Here is a 19,444-nt window from a genome sequence, read left to right on the forward strand (position 1 = left end):
CATAATTTTGAATATCTACACCATAATAGTACACATACAGTATGTGTTGTGACATATAATAAAGACATGATGGTAACACTGTTTATGAAGACCACATCTTTAATGCATGATGTTTCATTATCTCAAGATCTTGAAAAAAAAAAATCTTGTCTTCTTGGGAATATGGAGGGAAAACAAATGTATGACTGTATGGCCGTTTAGAGCTTCACTTCATGTAACCCCACTTTAACAAAAAAAATCAGAACTAACTCTTTAAGACAGAAAAACAAGACAAATTATTAAAACATCTTAAGAGTGCAAACAAATGACTCTGAAGGCTTTAAATTAAGGAGCTCAGAGAGACTCAAAACAGATGTAAAGGCAAAAAGAAGCCACAATTATTCATCAAAAGACTATGTTAATATGAAGTAAACATTTTCAGTAGACGGCCACATGTGGCTGGTGCAGCACAGCGCAGCGCTGGCTGCCGCTTCTCATTCCTGCTGCTACGTGAAGCACTTGAATTATTAGTGAACGCATCTCACACTGTCCGTCTAACCGCTAAAAATAGATCGCAGAGTCACAGAGAAAAAATCATGTCATGGTTCGCATCCTGGTGGTCATACAATGAGCTTCTCTTAAATGGTTTCTAAGTCAATGAGTGTATGATTTGTTACCAGCCTTGACATTTTGGGAGAGCATCTTGTTACTGGAAGTCCAAATTTGGCAACAGTAAATAACATCCAACCACTATAGTTGATAATTAACAATCGCTGGCTGTCAGCCCGGCTCAAACTGTAAACTTGGTTCTAACAGGTGTCACACTTGACATTCTGTTGGCAGTCTGTCAGTTTAAAAACTAGAAACACCACATTGCGGTTGTATGACATGGACCAGTCAAGTTGCACTTGCAGTTTACGAACAGGTTTATGAAAACATAAATCCTTCACACACATTTTCCTCTGGCAGCACAGAAGCTCTCTACAATCAACACAGTTTCAGGGTGGACACCCAAAAAGTGTCAACGATTCAGTATATGACCAAATGTCTCTGCTTTTGTCACTAAGTTATGATGTTGAGAAATGGCCAGAAAGTGTTTTGCAGAAATTATGATTTCTCAATGAAAATGACCTTTGACCTTTTGCTTTAAAATGTTGTCACTCAATTTATCCTGTTAATCATCTGTGTGAAGTTTTGTCATTTTTAGGGTATGAATTCCTGAGTTATGGCCAAAAACATGTTTTATGAGGCCACACTGACTTTGACCTCTGTGGATGTTTGTGCCAAATTTGAGGAAACTTCCTCAAGGACTTCTTGAGATACTGAGTTTATAAGAGTGAGCTGAACAGATCACAGTGACCTTGAATGCTGACTACCAAAATCTCACCAATTCATCATTGAGTCCACGTGGACGTTTGTGCCAAATATGACGAAATTCTGTCAAAGCATTCACAAAAATGTAATGGACAACCTCCTTTGGGTTGTCCATTCCATTCCATATATTGTGGTACTGTAAGTGAGGGTGATTTTTAACAAATCTACTTTTAGAAAAACTGTCAATTCTAGCACTGCACTCTTTATGCCTGTTCCATAGGCCTGTGTTTTCATGCTTGTGATTGTTGCTACGTTGGAGTGGAAATGGCTGAGGATACCGTAGATTACAACACTGAGGGATCTGGCAGTTATGGTTTGAACACAACACAAACCATAAATCTTTGTATGTAAACTATCAATTAAAAAATCAATATAGTGAAACAGAAAATTGACACAGTGTCACAAAACACAATCTACTCATATATATATATTTATATATGAACACACTACCGATGGCTCTATTGAATTCAAAAGTCCTAGTGACAGTGACAGTGAGCCAGCATGAAGAATACCAGGATCAAGAAATCAAAGCAGGCAGCTCAGACGTCATTTCTTATGCACCATAGGAGGAATTAAAAACAATATTTGGGTGAGCTGGTTCAGGTTCCTGGTATTGTGTATGCTGACACACTGTCATGAATTACAGGAACACCAGTACAGGTCAAGTTACATTAAGCTACAGTAAGCTCGTGAGTGGTAACATTTAAAGTGCAGACAGGATGTTTTATGAATTAGTGAGAACAAGATAACAGGAGACCTTTGGGATCATTATGACTGTATTTGTGTATGTTTTTCAGTGAGCAGTTTCCTTGTTCGAGTGGTGTTGTGTGGTAAGTAATGCAATAAATGTGTTAATCAATTTGCACTTTGAGCATCATGATGTCAACAAAGACAAAGACAAAGACATATATAGCTGTGAACCTCGAGAATAGATCACAACACATCTTACAGCATTCAGTACAGGTAAGAAATCAAGATTTGTTAAAAAAAAAATAGGTGCACTGGAGCACTGGAGACAGGGATATGATGACTTTTTACTGATGTGCTGGTTAGCCTTACTATACCGTTACAGTTCTTCTTGTTTCCATCCCTGTTACTTTATATTTATAAATTGTGGAAAACACATGTGACTGTTTTTTGTCTTAAACCTCTAAATAGTGTAAAGCTGGAGAGAACATTAGCATGATTTAACAATGGAAGATATTTCTGATTTTGGCAGATTTGTCAGTTTTGACATATTATGTGTGCTTAATTCAATTAATATGTTTTTTTTCATTCCCACAGGCATGCTATACCAAATACTTTTGATTTTGGTGTTCTTGGTGTTGGCGAAAGATGCATCCTTTGCATCTCCAACTTTACAAATAGGTAAAAAACAAACAACATATGGGGGGGATTCAGGGGATTCTGCGCTTGAATTTTTTGAGACCTGGGCTGCGGTCAGATTTTCTTTGTCTATGGACAGAGGGGTGGCATATGCTGTAAGCCCTCTGAGACAAATTGTAATTTGTGATAATGGATTAAAATTGACTTGACTTGAAGTTGAGAAAAAAATTGCTTACCTCACCTGCACTACTGTTCCATGTCAAAATATTTAAAAGTCATTAACTATTTTGTTGAGGGTAACATTTCAGTCTATGGTATCAAAACTAAAAGACTGGTATGTGGACTAAATGCATTAAAAAAAAACCTTTGTTACATAGACATATTGGAAATGTGTTACTTCTGGTTAATAGACAATGGAATCAGCTGCATGTAAGATTTGAGAGTCTGTGATGGTGGCAGGCTAACTTGATCTCAACACAAATTTGGGTCAAAGTTTGCAGGGATGGTTTGCATGCTGATTTTTAGGTTGGTTGGCACATTCATCAACCAGTTACCACAAAATTAACAGAGCGATTACAACTATTTTGAAAGATGAAAAACATTGTTTATGTTTATTTATTTTTAATTATTATTTTAAGATGTCAATGTCAGAAATAAATAAATAAATAGATAAAATGCTTAAAAATGTTGTTTGGCATCAAAGATTGGAAGATATGTTATTAAATGTTTTTCTGGTAATTCATTGAATAAAATGTTCAAATCGTTTCCATTGGTTGCTTTATTGATTCATTTTCATTTTTATTTTTTATTCTTTGGTAACTTTTAAGGATTTGACAACCAACCTTGTGATTGAGTCAAAAGTGTGCCAACTAACCCCGGGCTCCCCTACATAGAAGCCTACCCTAGATGGTTTTGTGACTACTTTTCTACTGTACATCACTGCTATCTAATTTTCCTATTTGATCAAATTTGGATCCATTTTCAGTAAATGAAGAGCCCACCCACGCAGAAGCCACCAGGGATGTGGAGAAGACTAAGAACCTCACCAGAACAAACTTTGCACAATTGGAGAAATTGAGCAACAGGTCCAGATATGTTGCAAGAAGCTGTAAAGAGATCAAGTACAGATATAATGAACATGGAGGTAAGCAAATCTATAGCTCATGGGGCATGTTTCTTTTTACAATACTTTGACATTAAACAAATGTACTGCAATAGAATATTTTAAGTCTTTTATTGTGTTGCAGTCCCCTCATGAACAGGTATTTTGGTATACATCTGAACACCTGAAGACCAAAAAATCACAACAAGTGTGTAACTTTTCTCTAATTAACACTATGTATAATCTTCCAGATGGATTGTATTACCTGACCACTGCTAATGGCATGGTCTATCAGACTTTCTGTGATATGACCACTGCGGGAGGTGGCTGGACGCTGGTGGCGAGCGTCCATGAAAACAGCGTTTATGGGAAGTGCACAGTGGGCGATCGCTGGTCGAGCCAGCAGGGCAACAATGCTAATCTGCCGGACGGGGACGGTAACTGGATCAACAGAAACACCTTTGGAGCAGTAGAGAGCGCCACCTCAGATGATTTTAAGGTAAACAGGCACAGACATGCTGCATTGTATTCTCTCTTGTGGACCATTGACACATAAGTAGAATGAGATGACACATTAAGAATTTTAAAATTACTTAAATGTATATTATATGACCATAACTTAAAACTTCCAGAAATGAACAAACATTATCACCAGGATTTGAGAAACTTACAGTTTTGAGCTGACATTGGAGATACCTTTGTATTGTGTTGCAGATATCTGCTGTAATTAGCATACTAACAAGCTAGCCCCAACCTGTCCTGTCTTGTAATACCACTTGCACCTCAAGAGACGATACTGAGTCTGTGCAGTTTCCAGTCTGGAATGACTCTGCATTCTAGTCATGGGTTTTTATCAACTCCGGCTTTGATTAGCATTGATGGAGACACAACAACCGGGTGAACGCACTAATTTCAGCCCCTTAACTGGTGAGATACTCCACCACTAATTACCATCGTTGTCCACCTAAGCAGCACTAAAATATCAGTCAGCCCACACACACACACACACACACACACACACACACACACACAGAGAATGGCATACTCATCTGCAGCAGAGCCATGTACACAGTTCTGCTCTACTGGCAGTCTAAAGTCAAGTTGTTTGAATATCCCCGTGCACCTGCAGATTTTGGTGCTAAAGGGGAATTATTTTTAGTCTTTTATCCAACCCTGTGCTTTTAAATCATTGTCTCAATCCATGCCTTGGTCAAAGCCAAAAAATGTCCAAAGCCAGATAAAATGAAATCCAAACTAAAAATGTATTGCTCTTTGGTAAAGACTGTCCAAATGCCTTTTCACACAGACCACTGAAGGAGCCCTCCCAGTGTAAGAGATGAGGTTAAGTCTCAAGACAGAATAATAAGCACTACCTGTTTGGGTCATTAAACAACTGAAACAACAATTAGAGTGTTGACAGTTGTGTACACTTTCACAGAATCCAGGTTACTATGATATAGTGGCAGGAGACATGTCTGTGTGGCACGTTCCCAACAACTTCCCAGTGGAGCACTGGAACCTGGCAGCCATCCTCCGCTACCACACTGACAACCGCTTTCTCCGCCTGTATGGAGGGAACCTCTTTCACCTCTTCAAGGTAACTTAGTTGTGCATTCATACCAAATTATAACAAAGGTAACAAATGGATAAGGTATAGAATATGACAATAATACAAATATTGCACCCAAAGGTCCACAGGTACAGGCACTCATGACAATTTTGTCACATTCTTCCAGCAATATCCAGTGAGATACAACATTGGCTCGTGCAGCAACAGAGGACCAGTTGTTCCCATTGTGTATGACCATGGAAACAAAGAGTCCACCAGAATGTTATATGGACCCAATTCAAGAGGTAAAAAGCTTGTGTAAAAAGAGAGACACAAAGATTAAGGAGAGCTTTTCACCATCACTGATGGATGTGGATAGCAATCTGGAGTGCTTAGGGCCATTAATGTGTAATTACAAAGTTCGACAGATTTTTGGAGTAATGACTCCATGAATTTACTACAAAAATGGAAGTTTTTACATTTTCAGTTAACTTTCAAGGTATTAAGGTCCAGTGTGAAGGATTTAAGGGGAATTTATTGGCAGAAATTGAATATAACATAATAAGTCTGCTTTCTTTAGAGTATAAACACTTGAAAATAGGAATCATTGTGTTTTTGTAACCTCAGAGTGATCCATTTACATAGGGAGCAGGTCCTTGTCTACATAGATCACCATGTTGAACTGCTATGTTTCTGCAGTAGAATGGACAAACCAAACACTGGCTCTAGATTGGGCCATTTCCATTTTTGCGTCAGTCAACTCAGTTCACAGCCTCTCCATGAGCAGCATCAGAAAAAGACTGATTTTTTATTTTCACTGCTTTAATCAGTGTTATTATGGGTTTGAATCACTGGGTCCATTTATTTTGGAGAGGAAAAGATGAACAATTCAGCCCCCAGTAAAAAAAACATCCCAAACATCTAGATTTTATGTTCGAGAAAAACTAGAAAATGCTGGGCTAATGTGCAATCTCCAGTACACCAAACAGCATTGGAGAAACACTGACTTTTAACATGAAACTACTTTATTCTGTGTTTTCAACATCTGAGCCATTTGGGTAATTCAGCAACAATGAACAAAGTTCAGTTAGTTGCAATCTGCTATGGTCACCACTAGATGTCACTGAACTCACACACTATTACTTTCAAGATTAGCCTTGACTTATGTCATCCCTCACAGTGTTTCTTTTTCTTTTCTTTTAATATGAAAGCGGAGTTCGAACCAGGTTTCATCACATTCAGAGCAATAAACAATGAGCGTGCAGCCATGGCTATCTGCTCCGGGGTCAAGCCGACTGGATGCAACAGTGAACATGTGAGTCTGAATCCATCGTCATGCTTTTTCTGTCAGTCAGTGGACAAAGCAAATGTTACACAGTGTACTAATACTGTTTTTTATTTTTATTTTCTGTGTGTGTGTCTCCAGTACTGTGTAGGAGGTGGTGGATATTTCTACCCTTCGCAGTGTGGGGACTTTCCATCATTTGACTGGAACGGATTTGGAAGCTTGCAAGGCTGGAGCGCCTCTAAAGAGATTACTGAGGCTGCTGTTTTATTGTTTTACCGCTGAAAGGAATCTTTGCACATGCAGCTTATGACTGCTGAGCAAAATTCTGTCATCTTCTTATATTCTTATATTCTTATATTCTTATATTGCTTCTTATATTCTGATTTTTTTTAATTATATTTTATTATGTTTTATGTGTATCTAATATTTGATATTGACTGTTTTCTCTCATAGAGCTTCTAGATAAAATATTTCATATGATTGTACTTCTGGAACTGGAGTAACAATAAACATTTCTTTAAGATCATAATCCGCATATTAACCAGAACATGAGGGGATTTTTGAAGACAGCTAATGTTTTTAATTCAACATGTTTGAAACGTAGGAATGATCATATGTACAGCAGTGGCTCTATCACAACATATCTTCCATAGATATTATTTTCATGCAATCCTATTGGAATTCATGACAATAAATATGAGGATGAAAGGAGGGCGAGTGTGAGCAACCATCTTGTGTGACAATGATACATTTCACTGTGAAATGGGAGCTTTTTACTTTTTATTTTGATTCTAACCTCGGCAATGATTCAATATTTTTCACCGGGTTGTCCTCTTTTAGCCTTTATAACGGCCCTGAAACAACAAGGTAAGAATGCATGGGGTGAAGTAGGCCTGATTGAGATAATAAAGATAAATTTGTGATAAAATAAATAAATTAATTAGTTAAACAAATCCAACAGTCTTCAGTTTGTACAGGAAGGCACAGAAGCACACACATCCTGTTAGATTAGATTCCTCTTCATTCCGATCTTATCAGATCGATTTATCAGTCTGTTTACAGTGTCCAGTTATTGTATTAATGATAATGTAAACTTTTAAAATATTAAAAAAGCGATCTGTAATTCCTGTTCATGGTTTTATCAACATGTATTCTAATGTTAATCAGCATCATATCAATTTGAGCGCACCTGTCACACTAAAAAACTACATCAAAACACGGAACCTATCACAACAGCTTTCAGTGCAGATTAATCAGACAGTCAGGGTCTCACATCTGTACACATTTTATTTTAAGAATCCTCACATCTCACTTAGGCTACTGACCACAAGTCTGTTTTTTTATCCTTAATCATTCTATCCCTTATTTCTTTAATTAAAGTTGTCCAGTGTTAATATATAATAGACTCTGTATAGTTTATGATGGATATGTTTTTTTGTGTCTTTGACTGCAAAATGTCACAATCAGTCACAACATGTACTCTGTTAGCCATCTGAAACCTGGAGCCACATCCCTTTTCTTGTGCTGCTTTCAGACACCTTTCATAAGTATTTAACCCTCTGAACCCTGAGCAAAGTGGTGCAATTTCCAAATTCAACAGGAAATTAATAGATTTAGGGATTTTTTAAATTTATTTTTTAATAAATATAAAAGCAAGGAAAAAAAGTAAGAAATAATAAAGAAAGAAATAAAGAATAAAACAAAGAGCTACTGTGTTTTCACAGTAAACATATTGCCCAACACCAGATATTTCCCAGCAAGCAGGGAACGTTACAACACAGCATTGGCTAATGTTACCTACTGTATAAGTTGCAATAATGTTTTAAAGAAAACATTTTAATCTAATGTGAAAGGAAGGTTTTAAGGATGATTATTATTTCAAATAATGTTCCTGTAAGGTTGAATGCTGACTAAGATGCAACATTATGGTGATGTTAAGAGGGGACAGATCATAGAATCTTCTTTTTTCTAAAACATTCCCGCAATGTTACATGAGAACAAAGAGACAACGTTTTCAGAGCAACATCCAGAAAATGTTATTGAGGACTGAGATTAGAGACCTTTTTTGTTTTTTAGATGAAAGTGTAATGTAATGTGATGTTAACAATAAAAAACAAATAAATAAAAAACAACATTTTTTAATGTTTATAAGGGCTACAACTAACAATTATTTTGATAATTGATTAATCAGTTGATTATTTTTTCAATAATCGGATTAAAAAATAAATAAAAATAGGAATGGACCAGGGCAATCGGAACAATAATAAATGATTAACATATACAAATCACAAAACTGTTAACTGTTATTTGTTTAATCAGTGATACACACTCACAGACTCACTCACTCAGACACTCTTACTCTCTCTGACTTACTTTCTTTAGAAACCTTGCATTGCAATGCAGAAATGTTAGCATGTCAACACATTCCTGGCTAAGACTCACTATCCTCTTTGAAGCTATGTTGCCTGCTGCAGAGAACAGTCACTCAGATGGTGTTGAGGTGCCAGGAATGCACAGGTAGGACCTTGCTAGCCTGACCAGAATGGGATACCTGTCTTTGTTAGCCTTCCGCCACTGGAATTGGATTTTCTTCCTTGGCAATGTTTTTTTCTCCAAAGTGAGGACTTCATTCCTCACTTGAGAATGTACATCATCAACATCCCCTGTGCTGTCCTCTTCATACCCCTCAGAATCCAGGAGGGAAGGAAGTACAGTACCAACAGGTGTTGATTCAGGAGCTGCAGGATTGGTAGAGTTGACACAGCAACTCCCATGCTGCTGCACATCCATCTCCCCTCTCTCTCCAAGTCCCATTGTTTGCACTTTGGTTTGTACATGCAGGATTTCGTTTGGTGACAGAAACTTCAGTCTCCTAAACCTTGGGTCAAGGGCAGTTGCAAGAATCACTGTGTTTAGTCCAGCGTCTGAAAAAAAGCAGTCTCCCTCTTCCATCACTCTTGCAGCTGCTCCACAGCAGTGAGCTGGAAAGCCTGCAGTGGGGCTGACTCAAACACAGCACTCTGGGCGGACCATAATAGCCCCTTCACAAGTGGAGGTATTGCAGATATTGCTGTGTATGCCTGTCTACTCACGAACACAGTAGCACATTCAAATGGCTTAAGGGCTGTTGAAATCTCTTACAGCAAGCTCCACTGGTCAGGTTTCAGATCCAGGTACCTTTTGCCTCTCCGTGTGACAGAGGTGTCAGACAGTGTTGCTTTACAGGCCACCTTTGTTCAAGTAGTTGGCTTATCAAGTAGAAGGTGCTATTCCACCTTGCGCTTATGTCCTGGACAAGGCTGTGCTCAGGTGTGGCCATTTGTTGTTGTTGTTGTTTTTTTTCTTTTAGCTTACAGCTGGCTAGCTCACTCTTCTTAAAATACTCTACCATCTTGCAGCCCCAACAGCTTTTTCAGTGCTTGAATGTTTCAATGCAGAATTTATTACAAGTTGCAAGGTATGGCCAGCACACCGCACAGAGGACCACCCATGCTTCTTTTGTCATGCACTATGGCTACTACCTCCTTCAACCACTCTGCAATGTTGGATGCAGTATGTCTGTCCTGCAGTGGCTTGGTGATGAGGTAGACTGACTGCATGCCCCAGTCTTCTGTGGTGTAGTGTACAAGGCTTACAAGGTAAGCTTCGGTGGGTACACTTGTCCATACATCAGTAGTGAGAGCAAGTTTGCTGTTGTTAGTGTGTATTGCAATCTTAAATTCTTGAAATGTTTCTTCATATTTTTTCTCTATGAGTTTTGTAAAAAGGGGTCCTTGAGGGAAGAACATAACCTGGGTGCAAGGTGTGGACCATAGCAGTGAAGTCTTCATCCTCCACCATTGATAGAGACCTCATGTTAGTGACTAGCATATTTACAATTCTACAATTCTACAATTCTACAATTTCATTTAGCAGACGCTTTTATCCAAAGCGACGTACAACACAAGCAACGTATTTAGGATGCTATCAGTCATTACAGCCTCTTGCCGTGGTGTGCGTGATGCATTTCCTATCAAGAAGCTGCTTAATGGTGTGCTGCTTTTTTCTGCAATGGGAAATACAGAATGAGGGAGCATAACAGCACACATTATATTAAGTCACTACACACCTTATAGTTCTATTAAATAATAATAATAATAATAATAATAATAATAATAATTATTATTATGAGGGAGATTTTACTTAGGCGATGTGAGGGTCTAAGGATAGAGGGGTGTCGTATGCTGTAAGGCCCTCTGAGGCAAACTGTGTTTGTGGTGTAAAGTTAAATACTTTTTTATTTTAAGATGAAACAGTTGAGTTTGTACCATTTGTATATAATGTTAAAAAAAGAAAAAAAAAAACGATATGATGCAGGAAGCCACTGACCTCCAGGTATTTTTCTGTTTTCTGATCTGGCCCCCACTGGAAAAAGTCTGGACACCCCTGATATATAAGCTACCTTACAGACTCGTGTTGATTCTCTCTTGGTTATGGAATGCTTGGCAATGCATTGGTCTGCTTTGTTTGTTGTACAGACAAAAAAATCACCCATGCATCCAGTCTCTTGTCCCTCAATAAACCGTTAAATCCTTGTGTTTGAATGTGCACACCAGGTAGAAATTCTATAGTCCAATTGGCATTTTACTCCCAAAATAAGGCGGTATAAACTTTCTTTTTTTCAACTATAGTTTATGTCATATAAGTATATTCAACAATCAAAGTTGTAGCCAAACAGATTTCATAAAAGGTGAAGTCAGATTTATTTTTATAGCTCCTAATAACAGCTTGCTTCATGTTACAGAGCATTAGCTTTGTGTTTCTGCTTGTGTCCATGAAGGATAAACCTGCAGTAAACAGCCACATGTAGTTAAGCAGCATGCCAGTGGATGGTGCTATTTAGCTGTACATGAAAAGAGAAAAACAAACACTGGATGCTTTTTCCTCTTAGAGTATTTATTGGACATTTTTATGCCTTTACTACAGAGAGAAGAGAGATGACGGGAAGTGGTGGGACATGATCAGCATCTTCACCTTCAAACCCATGAGGGCGCTCTTTATTGGTATTTGAGTTTTCTCAGATAGTCTTTGCCTCCTTTGAGGTAGGTGTGCCACAAAATATTGCATCCTCTGTCAAATTCATGTTATTTCAATGATAATAATAATAGCAGTAATAATAACTGTATATATGTAGCACCTCTAAAAACACCCTTTTTACTTGTTACATTCTTTCTTCTGAGTTCCCTTTTTTTCCTAAGTATTTTCTTTCTCTCTGATGACTTTGCAGCTTGGTATTTGATGATGATAATAATAATAATAACAATAACTTTATTAATATAGCATCTCTAAAAACACAGTTTACAAAATGCTTTGACATACAAAGCAAAGCCTAGGTAGTTAACCCCGGAGTTAATCAAACAATTAAAGTTACTCAATAATGCCCAACAAAATCCAGACAAGAGTTATGGCAGAATTAAACAGGACATTAGAGGCGGACACATGTTAGAAAAATACAGTAACAAAATAAAGGCAGTAAACACTGAACACTGATAATAATGACAATAACAAGCAGGGCAGAATAAAAAGATGTAAAAGATAATTTTGGAGATAGGATTAAAAGGCAAATTAAAAGACCACATCACATAGAAGCATGTATATAAAAATGGGTTTTAAGAAGTGATTTAAAAGAAGCCTCAACTTTGGAACGACCACATGGGCCCCACCTGAGGATCTAAGGCTGCAAGCTGGCTTGTATGGGGTTAACTCTTTGAAACATGGATTGATATCTGTTTTCTTGTACTGCGTTCAGACGCCTTTTTACAAGCTATTTGACTCTTTGAAACCTGTGCAAATTGGTTTGATGTCTTTTTCTTGGTCATTTTCATGTTTATTTATGTATTTATTGTGCTTATTTTTAGGTGATTTTGTTGTAACCTTTTTAGAGAACAGTGAGAACAGTATTATTTCTGATTTTGACTTATTTAGTTGAAGATAATTTTGAGCCATCCAACAGTTAACATCGGTATAGTCATTTAAAGGTCAGGTTGATATGAAGTTTATATAATTGGTTGCACATATATCGGCTTCATCAAAAATCAGGTAGTGTCACCCAATCACAATTAGAAATACTTTATTGATCCGGGTTACAGTCGGCAGCACGACTGCAGCCAGAATTATTGCAAGTAGAAATAAATACAAGCACAAGTTTATAAAAATATAAATGGAAAAATAGAAATACATTGAAAGTGAACAACTAGCACTTGTATGTAAATGTTTGAATATTTAAAAATAAAGTATGTATAGTATGCTGAGTATATAAGTGTGTAAAAACATAAATGTAAGAAATACAGTAATAGACAATTAGCCCTAATATTTGAATATATAAATTATAATATGGACAATGTGCTGAGTGTGGAAAGTGCGTAAAATATAAAACTGTGCCTTACGCTACAATGCAATAAATAATATATAATATAAAATTAGTATGTAAGTGAAAAATGCAAAAATATAAATATTTATGCAAAGCTATAACAATGAATAACAAAGATATACATGAGTAGAATAAGAACAATAAGAATATATACAATGTAAAACATGTTAAATATAGCCTTCACTCAAGAGTTGGAGGAATATTGCAAATGTGAATAATTGCAGAGGGTGGCTGTAGTTGAAATATTGCACCAAATATTGTAAGTTTGGCATAAAGTTTCCGCCCAGACTAATGACCGTGACCTTTTATTGCTGGCAGCCCCTCTTGTTTTCCTCAGCGCTATGATTCTTACGAGGTAATCCATCTCCCATGAGTACAAAATAAACCAAACTTTGCACATACGTCCAGTCCCATGTCAAACTTCCTTAGAGACAAGCCAGTAGTCCAGATGGTGGCGCTGCAGCGATGTCTAAATTTCAAAAGTTTGAAAATTCATAACAACTTTGTACATGCCTCAGCTTTGCAAATGTCATCATAATGCAGGCTCCATTGTTAGGAAACGTTTGTACACTTCACTGTGGAACAAAATGTGTAGTCCATCACACTGCGTTTACCAAAACTGTAAAACTAATTATACCGATCTCCTTCCACATTTTTTACTCAGTTGACACCAAACTCAATTAACTATGCTGTTCTTGATGACGTACCATACTATGCTGTTGTTATGCTATTTTGGATAACATTCTACTCTATGACTTTTTTGTTCGATTTTGACTCTGCTTCCTCTCTCTTTCTTTCTTTTCTATTACTGCTCTCTGGCATTCATATTTAAGTCCTAATTGCTGATCAGTGACTCTAGGATCCTCATTGAGTGCTTATCCTTTTTACTGCTCACCACCTTGGGTCTGTTGAATTGCACTACACTAATCCTGTTGCCTCTCGGGAGCATTCCTGCTCCCTTGTTTCCTAGTTTTCCTGGATCCTGGCTGTAACCTTGACTGTGCCTGACCGTGGTGATAGCTGTGCTGATGCTGCGACCCTGCCTTTGGTTGTGCTCGTGCTGTGGCTGTACTGATACTGTGCCCCCCGCTCGCCCTGATTGTGGTCTTGGTCTTGATTGCGCCGATGTCGTGATCTTGCCTTTGGACACCTCCTTATCAGCATATACATGAGACTGTTATCATCTCTCTCAACATCATCATAGAGTGCAATTAATAATTTCACACCTACCGTTATTGTAATATGACATGCATCTGTTTCTATTATTGCTGTGCCTCTCTCCCCCTCTCTCTTTCTCTTTCCTTTTTTGCCATGATTGTATTTAATTTGTTATTTATGACATCTATTACTCGTCTGTCCGTCCTGGAAGAGGGATTCCTCATCATCCTCTACCGCTCTTCCTGAGGTTTCTTCCTTTTTTTTTCCCCTTTCAGGGGTTCTTTTTCGGGAGTTTTTCCTTGGGTGATGTGAGGGTCTAAGGGCAGAGGGATGTCGTACACTGTAAAGCCCTCTGAGGCAAACCATGTTTTGTGATAATGGGCTCTATAAATTATATTGACTTGCCTTGACTTGACTTGGATGACAAACTATACTATGCCTTTTGATGCTGTGTTGTACAACATACTATACTATGACTTTTTTTGCTTCTTTGGTACACATATTGTACATACACTTTTATGCTATTTTGGATGACATATTTTACCATACTATAATATGATATTTTTTCATGATTTTGGACGACATACTATACAATGATGTTTTTCATGATTTTTGACAACATGCTATACTATGAGATTTTTGATAATTTTTGATGACATACCATACTGTGACATTTTTTTCATAATTTTTAGGGACATGCTATACTATAACATTTTTTCATGATTTGACGACGCACTATACTATGACGTTTTTCATGATTATTTATGACATTATACTATGACCTTTTCATAAAAAAAACCTGTTGACACATTATACTATCAGGTTTTTTCATGATATTTTGAAGACATTCTATACTGTCGTTTTTCATGATTTTTGATGACATATGCTACTATCATGTTTTTTCATGGATTTTTACAACATACTAAACTATATTGCTTTGGTATGATTTTTGAAGACATACCATACTATGTCGTTTTTTCATGATTTTTCATGACATACTTTACTATGGCGTTTGTCATGTCGTTTTTTTATGGCTTTTGACGACATACTATACTGAGATGTTTTGTCATGATTTTTGAGGAAATACTTTACTATAACGTATTCATGATTTATGATACTGTGACATTTTTACATGATTTTGACAATATACTATGGTATGTCATTTTTTCATGATTAATGACAACATAATATACTATGACTATTTTTCATGGTTTTTGACAACATACTATACTATGACCTTTTCTCATGATTCTTTATGATATACTATAAGTTTTTACATACATGCTATACTTTTCAGCATTTTAAATGATGACTTTATGGACTGTTCTTTTGAAATTCTACACAAAAACCTCAAAATGTTCTTCAAAATGCTATACTATGAATTGTTTTGACATTTAGAACGATTAGTTCCTAACCCTAACCCTAACTTTAGCCCCAACTGTGACCCTGACCCCAACCTCAAACACTAACCCTACTATAGTTAGCCACTTTTCAGCATTTTAAATGTTGACTTTTTGGACTGTTCTTTTGAAATTCTACACCATAAACATCTTCAAAATGCTGTACCATAAGTTTTATCGGCATCTGGAACAATTACTTTTTTGACCAGTTTTACTGCGTGTTATAGCATGGCATTTTTTGACATACTATAGTATGAGTTTTTTCAACATTTTAAATGTTGACTTTTTGGACCATTCTTTTGAAGTTCTACACTGTAATATTCATCTAATTTTTTTTATTGACATCTGGAACAATTACTTTTTTCCCACATGCCATAATATGGCATTTGTTCACATACGAAACTAAATTATAATTTTTTATCAACTTTTAAAAATGTTTTATTTTTATTTTAAGATCATTTTTTGGGGCAGTTTCCCTTTTATTAATAGGACATTTAGACAGAGAGAAAGAAAAGTAGGGGTAGAGAAGGGGATATGACATGACCAAATCATCATTGAACTCTTTTCTCGAGAGGTGGAAGGCCATTCTGATAGACATTTGTCCCTATCAGAATGACTTACTCCACATATTTCGTATAGATGCTTCAGCAGCCACACTATTGTTATCCTTTTCTTTGTTTGTGTGGATACTTCAATAGCCACACTATTGTTATCCTGTTTCTTTATCCCGCAACTTACTTCAATTTTCTTCCAAACATTTTTTGGCATGTAACTTCTTCTACATACTTTCAGCTATTGACACAATTCAACAAAATAGTCAGCTCTTTCAGAACATTCCTGCTATGATTCTCATTTCAACTATTTATACTTTTTTTAATATTCAGCTTTTTTCAACTTTTTTGCTACCTTTCAAACAAATGGGGAAACTCTTCAACCCACTCCTTTTTCGAAATGTAATTGCTTCCACATACTTTCAGCTAGAGACTCCATTTCAACTCTAAATGGGTCACAAGACCTCAAAATATTCAGCTATGATTCAGCTCTTTGACCTCTTGTATGGTTTTTGTAAATTTGCAGGTTAGGTTTTAAACTGTTTTTAGATGTTTTCTGAGTTTATAATGGGCTCTTCTTCCCATTTGCTGCAATGTTAATTTCTCTCATCAAGTTTGAGCAAAACCCAGATGGAAGGACTTTTTGAAACGGGATTTTCTCAGTCATTTTTCACTTCATCCATACATTTGACATCTCGATCTCTTCAGTAACATCTCATGGTGCTCACAGTTCCAACATTTCAACAACTAACTGAGTGTTTTTGCTGTAGCATGCGTTTTTCAAGCAGTATTTCTCTGTGTTTTATCAGATCTGACAATGACTCATCACTTTAAGACAGACACACAGGTGCTTCTGATTGGCAGGTCAGACCTCCATCAGCTCCTGTTTGTTTCTGTGGTATTACAGCAACAACTACTGCTACTACTATTACTACAACTACTACTACAACTAGATCTACTATTACTATCATTGCTACTACTAGTAGTACTAATACAACTACTTATACTACTACTGCTGCCACTACTTTAGTAGTACTACTACAACACCTTCTACTACCACTATTTCTACTACAACTACTGCTATTACTATTACTACTACTACTAGGACATCTACTTATTCTCCTGGTACTGCTATTACTACTACAACTACTTCTACCACTCCTAGTATTAATAGAAGTACTGTTACCTCTTCTGCTACCACTACTCGAACAAAAACAACTACTGCTACTTCAACCACTTCTATTTCTACTACAACTCCTGCTGCTACTACTAGTACTAGAAGTAGTTACACAACAACTAATTCTACTCCTGCTACTGCAATTACTACTACTACATCTACTACTACCCCTGTTATTACTACCATTACTGCTAATACTAGTACTTGTGTACAGGAACTATTGCCACTATTAATACACCTACCTCTACTACTACTACTGCAATCACTAATAGCGATACTACTGCTGCTTCTTGTACTATAACTACTAGTTGTATTGATAGATGTACTGCTATTTCTTATACTTCCATGACAACAGCTATTATTATTAATAATAGTAGTAGTTCTCCTGTCCTTTTTTGTCAACTGCAACATTTATGCCTCTCAGTTTCTTTCTACATTTTATGCCTCATATTAAACATTTATTATTTTAACCTTTTCAGTTAACATCACCTTCTTCCGTTTTGGTCAGATTTTTCACGACATACTATACTGTGAAGTTTTGGTCAGATTTTTTGTCGACATACTATGTCATGACGTTCTGGTCAGAATTTTGACAACATACAATACTATGACTTTCTGGTCAGATTTTTGACAACATGCTGTACTATGACATTTAGGTCAGTTTTTTGATGACATACTATACTTTTGGTCAAATTTTTGACGACATACTATGTCGAAAAAGTTGTGTTTTCATATGTCAAAAAAGAGTCATAGTATAGCATGTTTAAGCAGTTTATAGAATGGCATGTTGAAAAATATATAAAAGTCAATATTTTGAGTGTTTTAAAGCCAAAGTATAGTATGCTGAAAAACGCCATACTATAGCATGCTGAAAAAATGGCCAAAAAAGTGATCCCTCCAAATACTGAAAAAAGTCATAGTACAGCATGTACAGCTGGTCAGATTTTTGACTATATTCTACACTATGACGTTCTGGTCAGATGTTTGGTGACAAACTATACTATGACGTTTTGGTCAGATTTTTGTTGACTTTGTTGAGTTTGGTAAAAAAAATGCTTTGCCATACAACAGCATGATGTTCTTGTCAGATTTTTGACGACATACTATATCATTTTTTTCATGATTTTTGAATACATATTATACTCTGTTGTTTCTTCATGATTTTTGAGGACATATTATACCATGACGGTTTTTCATGATTTTTGACGACATAGTATACTAGCAACATCACCAAGCAACTGAATGGAACGATCATAGTAGCTGCTGTTTTAAATCAACTCATCCTTCATCTCCAAAGATGTGGCAAGACCAAGGACAAATTTAATTTCATTTTTTAAACTTCTTTTATTTGCCCACTTAGGGTCTCCTCTTCTGAGCCACAACCAGAAGCTCCAACTGTCTGCCTCCTCAGCCAGTTCCCTGACTGCCTTCTTTTGCTTGGACCCAGTGACTGGCAGGTTTTCAGGGTTTGCTTTTGCAGGTTTTGCTTGATGAAGTGTACCTGCGGTTTTGAGGATTGACGGGCTGGTTCTGTTGACTTCAAGCCTTCGTTCTTCCATCACCTCTGCGAGTTTTCAGTGCACTTGGTCATGGCCCCATCTGTACCGGCCCTGGGTCAAAGATGATTTGCAGCCATTAAGAATGTACTGCAAGTTGGGATTTTGGACATCACAGGGGCTGCAGTTTGTGTCCGAGCCATACCAGAGATGTACATTTTGGGGGCTTGGAAGGATGTCATGTGTGGACCTGATGAGAAAGGTCAGTCTTGCCTATGGGATCTTCCATGTCAGCCCATGTTATGGTCCTGTTGACTGCCTCCCTGCTGCTTGCTCACAGCTCTGATCTTTAGTGTCTCATCCTCCATTCTGATGACTTTTGAGACCACCAGTTCTTTTCTTTCCCACTTTGAGGCTTTTGACTACATCTTGGGGGCTGGTCTCCACCTCAGGCCTGCCTTGCCCTGCTGCAGCCACCTGACTATGTTGTGATGTTGCAGCTGACTGATAGCCTGGCCAACTGCATGTGTGCCCTGTTGGCACTGACTCCTTGGCTTGTTGTATGACTGGATTGGTCAAGTCTCTCAGCTCGAACAAGAGCCTCACCTTTTCCAGCTTGTAGCCTACGTTGCCCG

General features: G+C 37.1%; 1 protein-coding gene and 1 pseudogene across 2 annotated transcripts; one reads left to right on the forward strand and one right to left on the reverse strand.

Moving 5' to 3' along the window:
- The first annotated feature begins 2,161 nt into the window (after nt 1-2,161).
- LOC121942468 (intelectin-like) lies at nt 2,162-7,330 on the forward strand. 2 transcript variants are annotated; one of them, XM_042485683.2, is made up of 8 exons: nt 2,162-2,183; nt 2,638-2,721; nt 3,665-3,823; nt 4,033-4,280; nt 5,220-5,378; nt 5,518-5,635; nt 6,542-6,645; nt 6,757-7,330. In XM_042485683.2, exons 2-8 carry the CDS (start codon nt 2,640-2,642, stop codon nt 6,898-6,900), a joined length of 1,014 nt encoding a protein of 337 aa, XP_042341617.2. In that variant the 5' UTR covers nt 2,162-2,183; nt 2,638-2,639; the 3' UTR covers nt 6,901-7,330. The 2 variants fall into 2 exon arrangements, with proteins under 2 accessions (XP_042341617.2, XP_087931522.1); XM_088075396.1 differs by lacking the exon at nt 2,162-2,183 and adding an exon at nt 2,243-2,316.
- Nucleotides 7,331-9,099: 1,769 nt separating this feature from the next.
- On the reverse strand, nt 9,100-10,488 carry LOC148189867 (E3 SUMO-protein ligase ZBED1-like; annotated as a pseudogene).
- Nucleotides 10,489-19,444: the final 8,956 nt, after the last annotated feature.

This window comes from Plectropomus leopardus, chromosome 3 (assembly GCF_026936395.1).
Source record: "Plectropomus leopardus strain MGB_pleo_1.0 chromosome 3, ASM2693639v1, whole genome shotgun sequence".
Lineage (NCBI taxonomy): Eukaryota > Metazoa > Chordata > Actinopteri > Perciformes > Serranidae > Plectropomus > Plectropomus leopardus.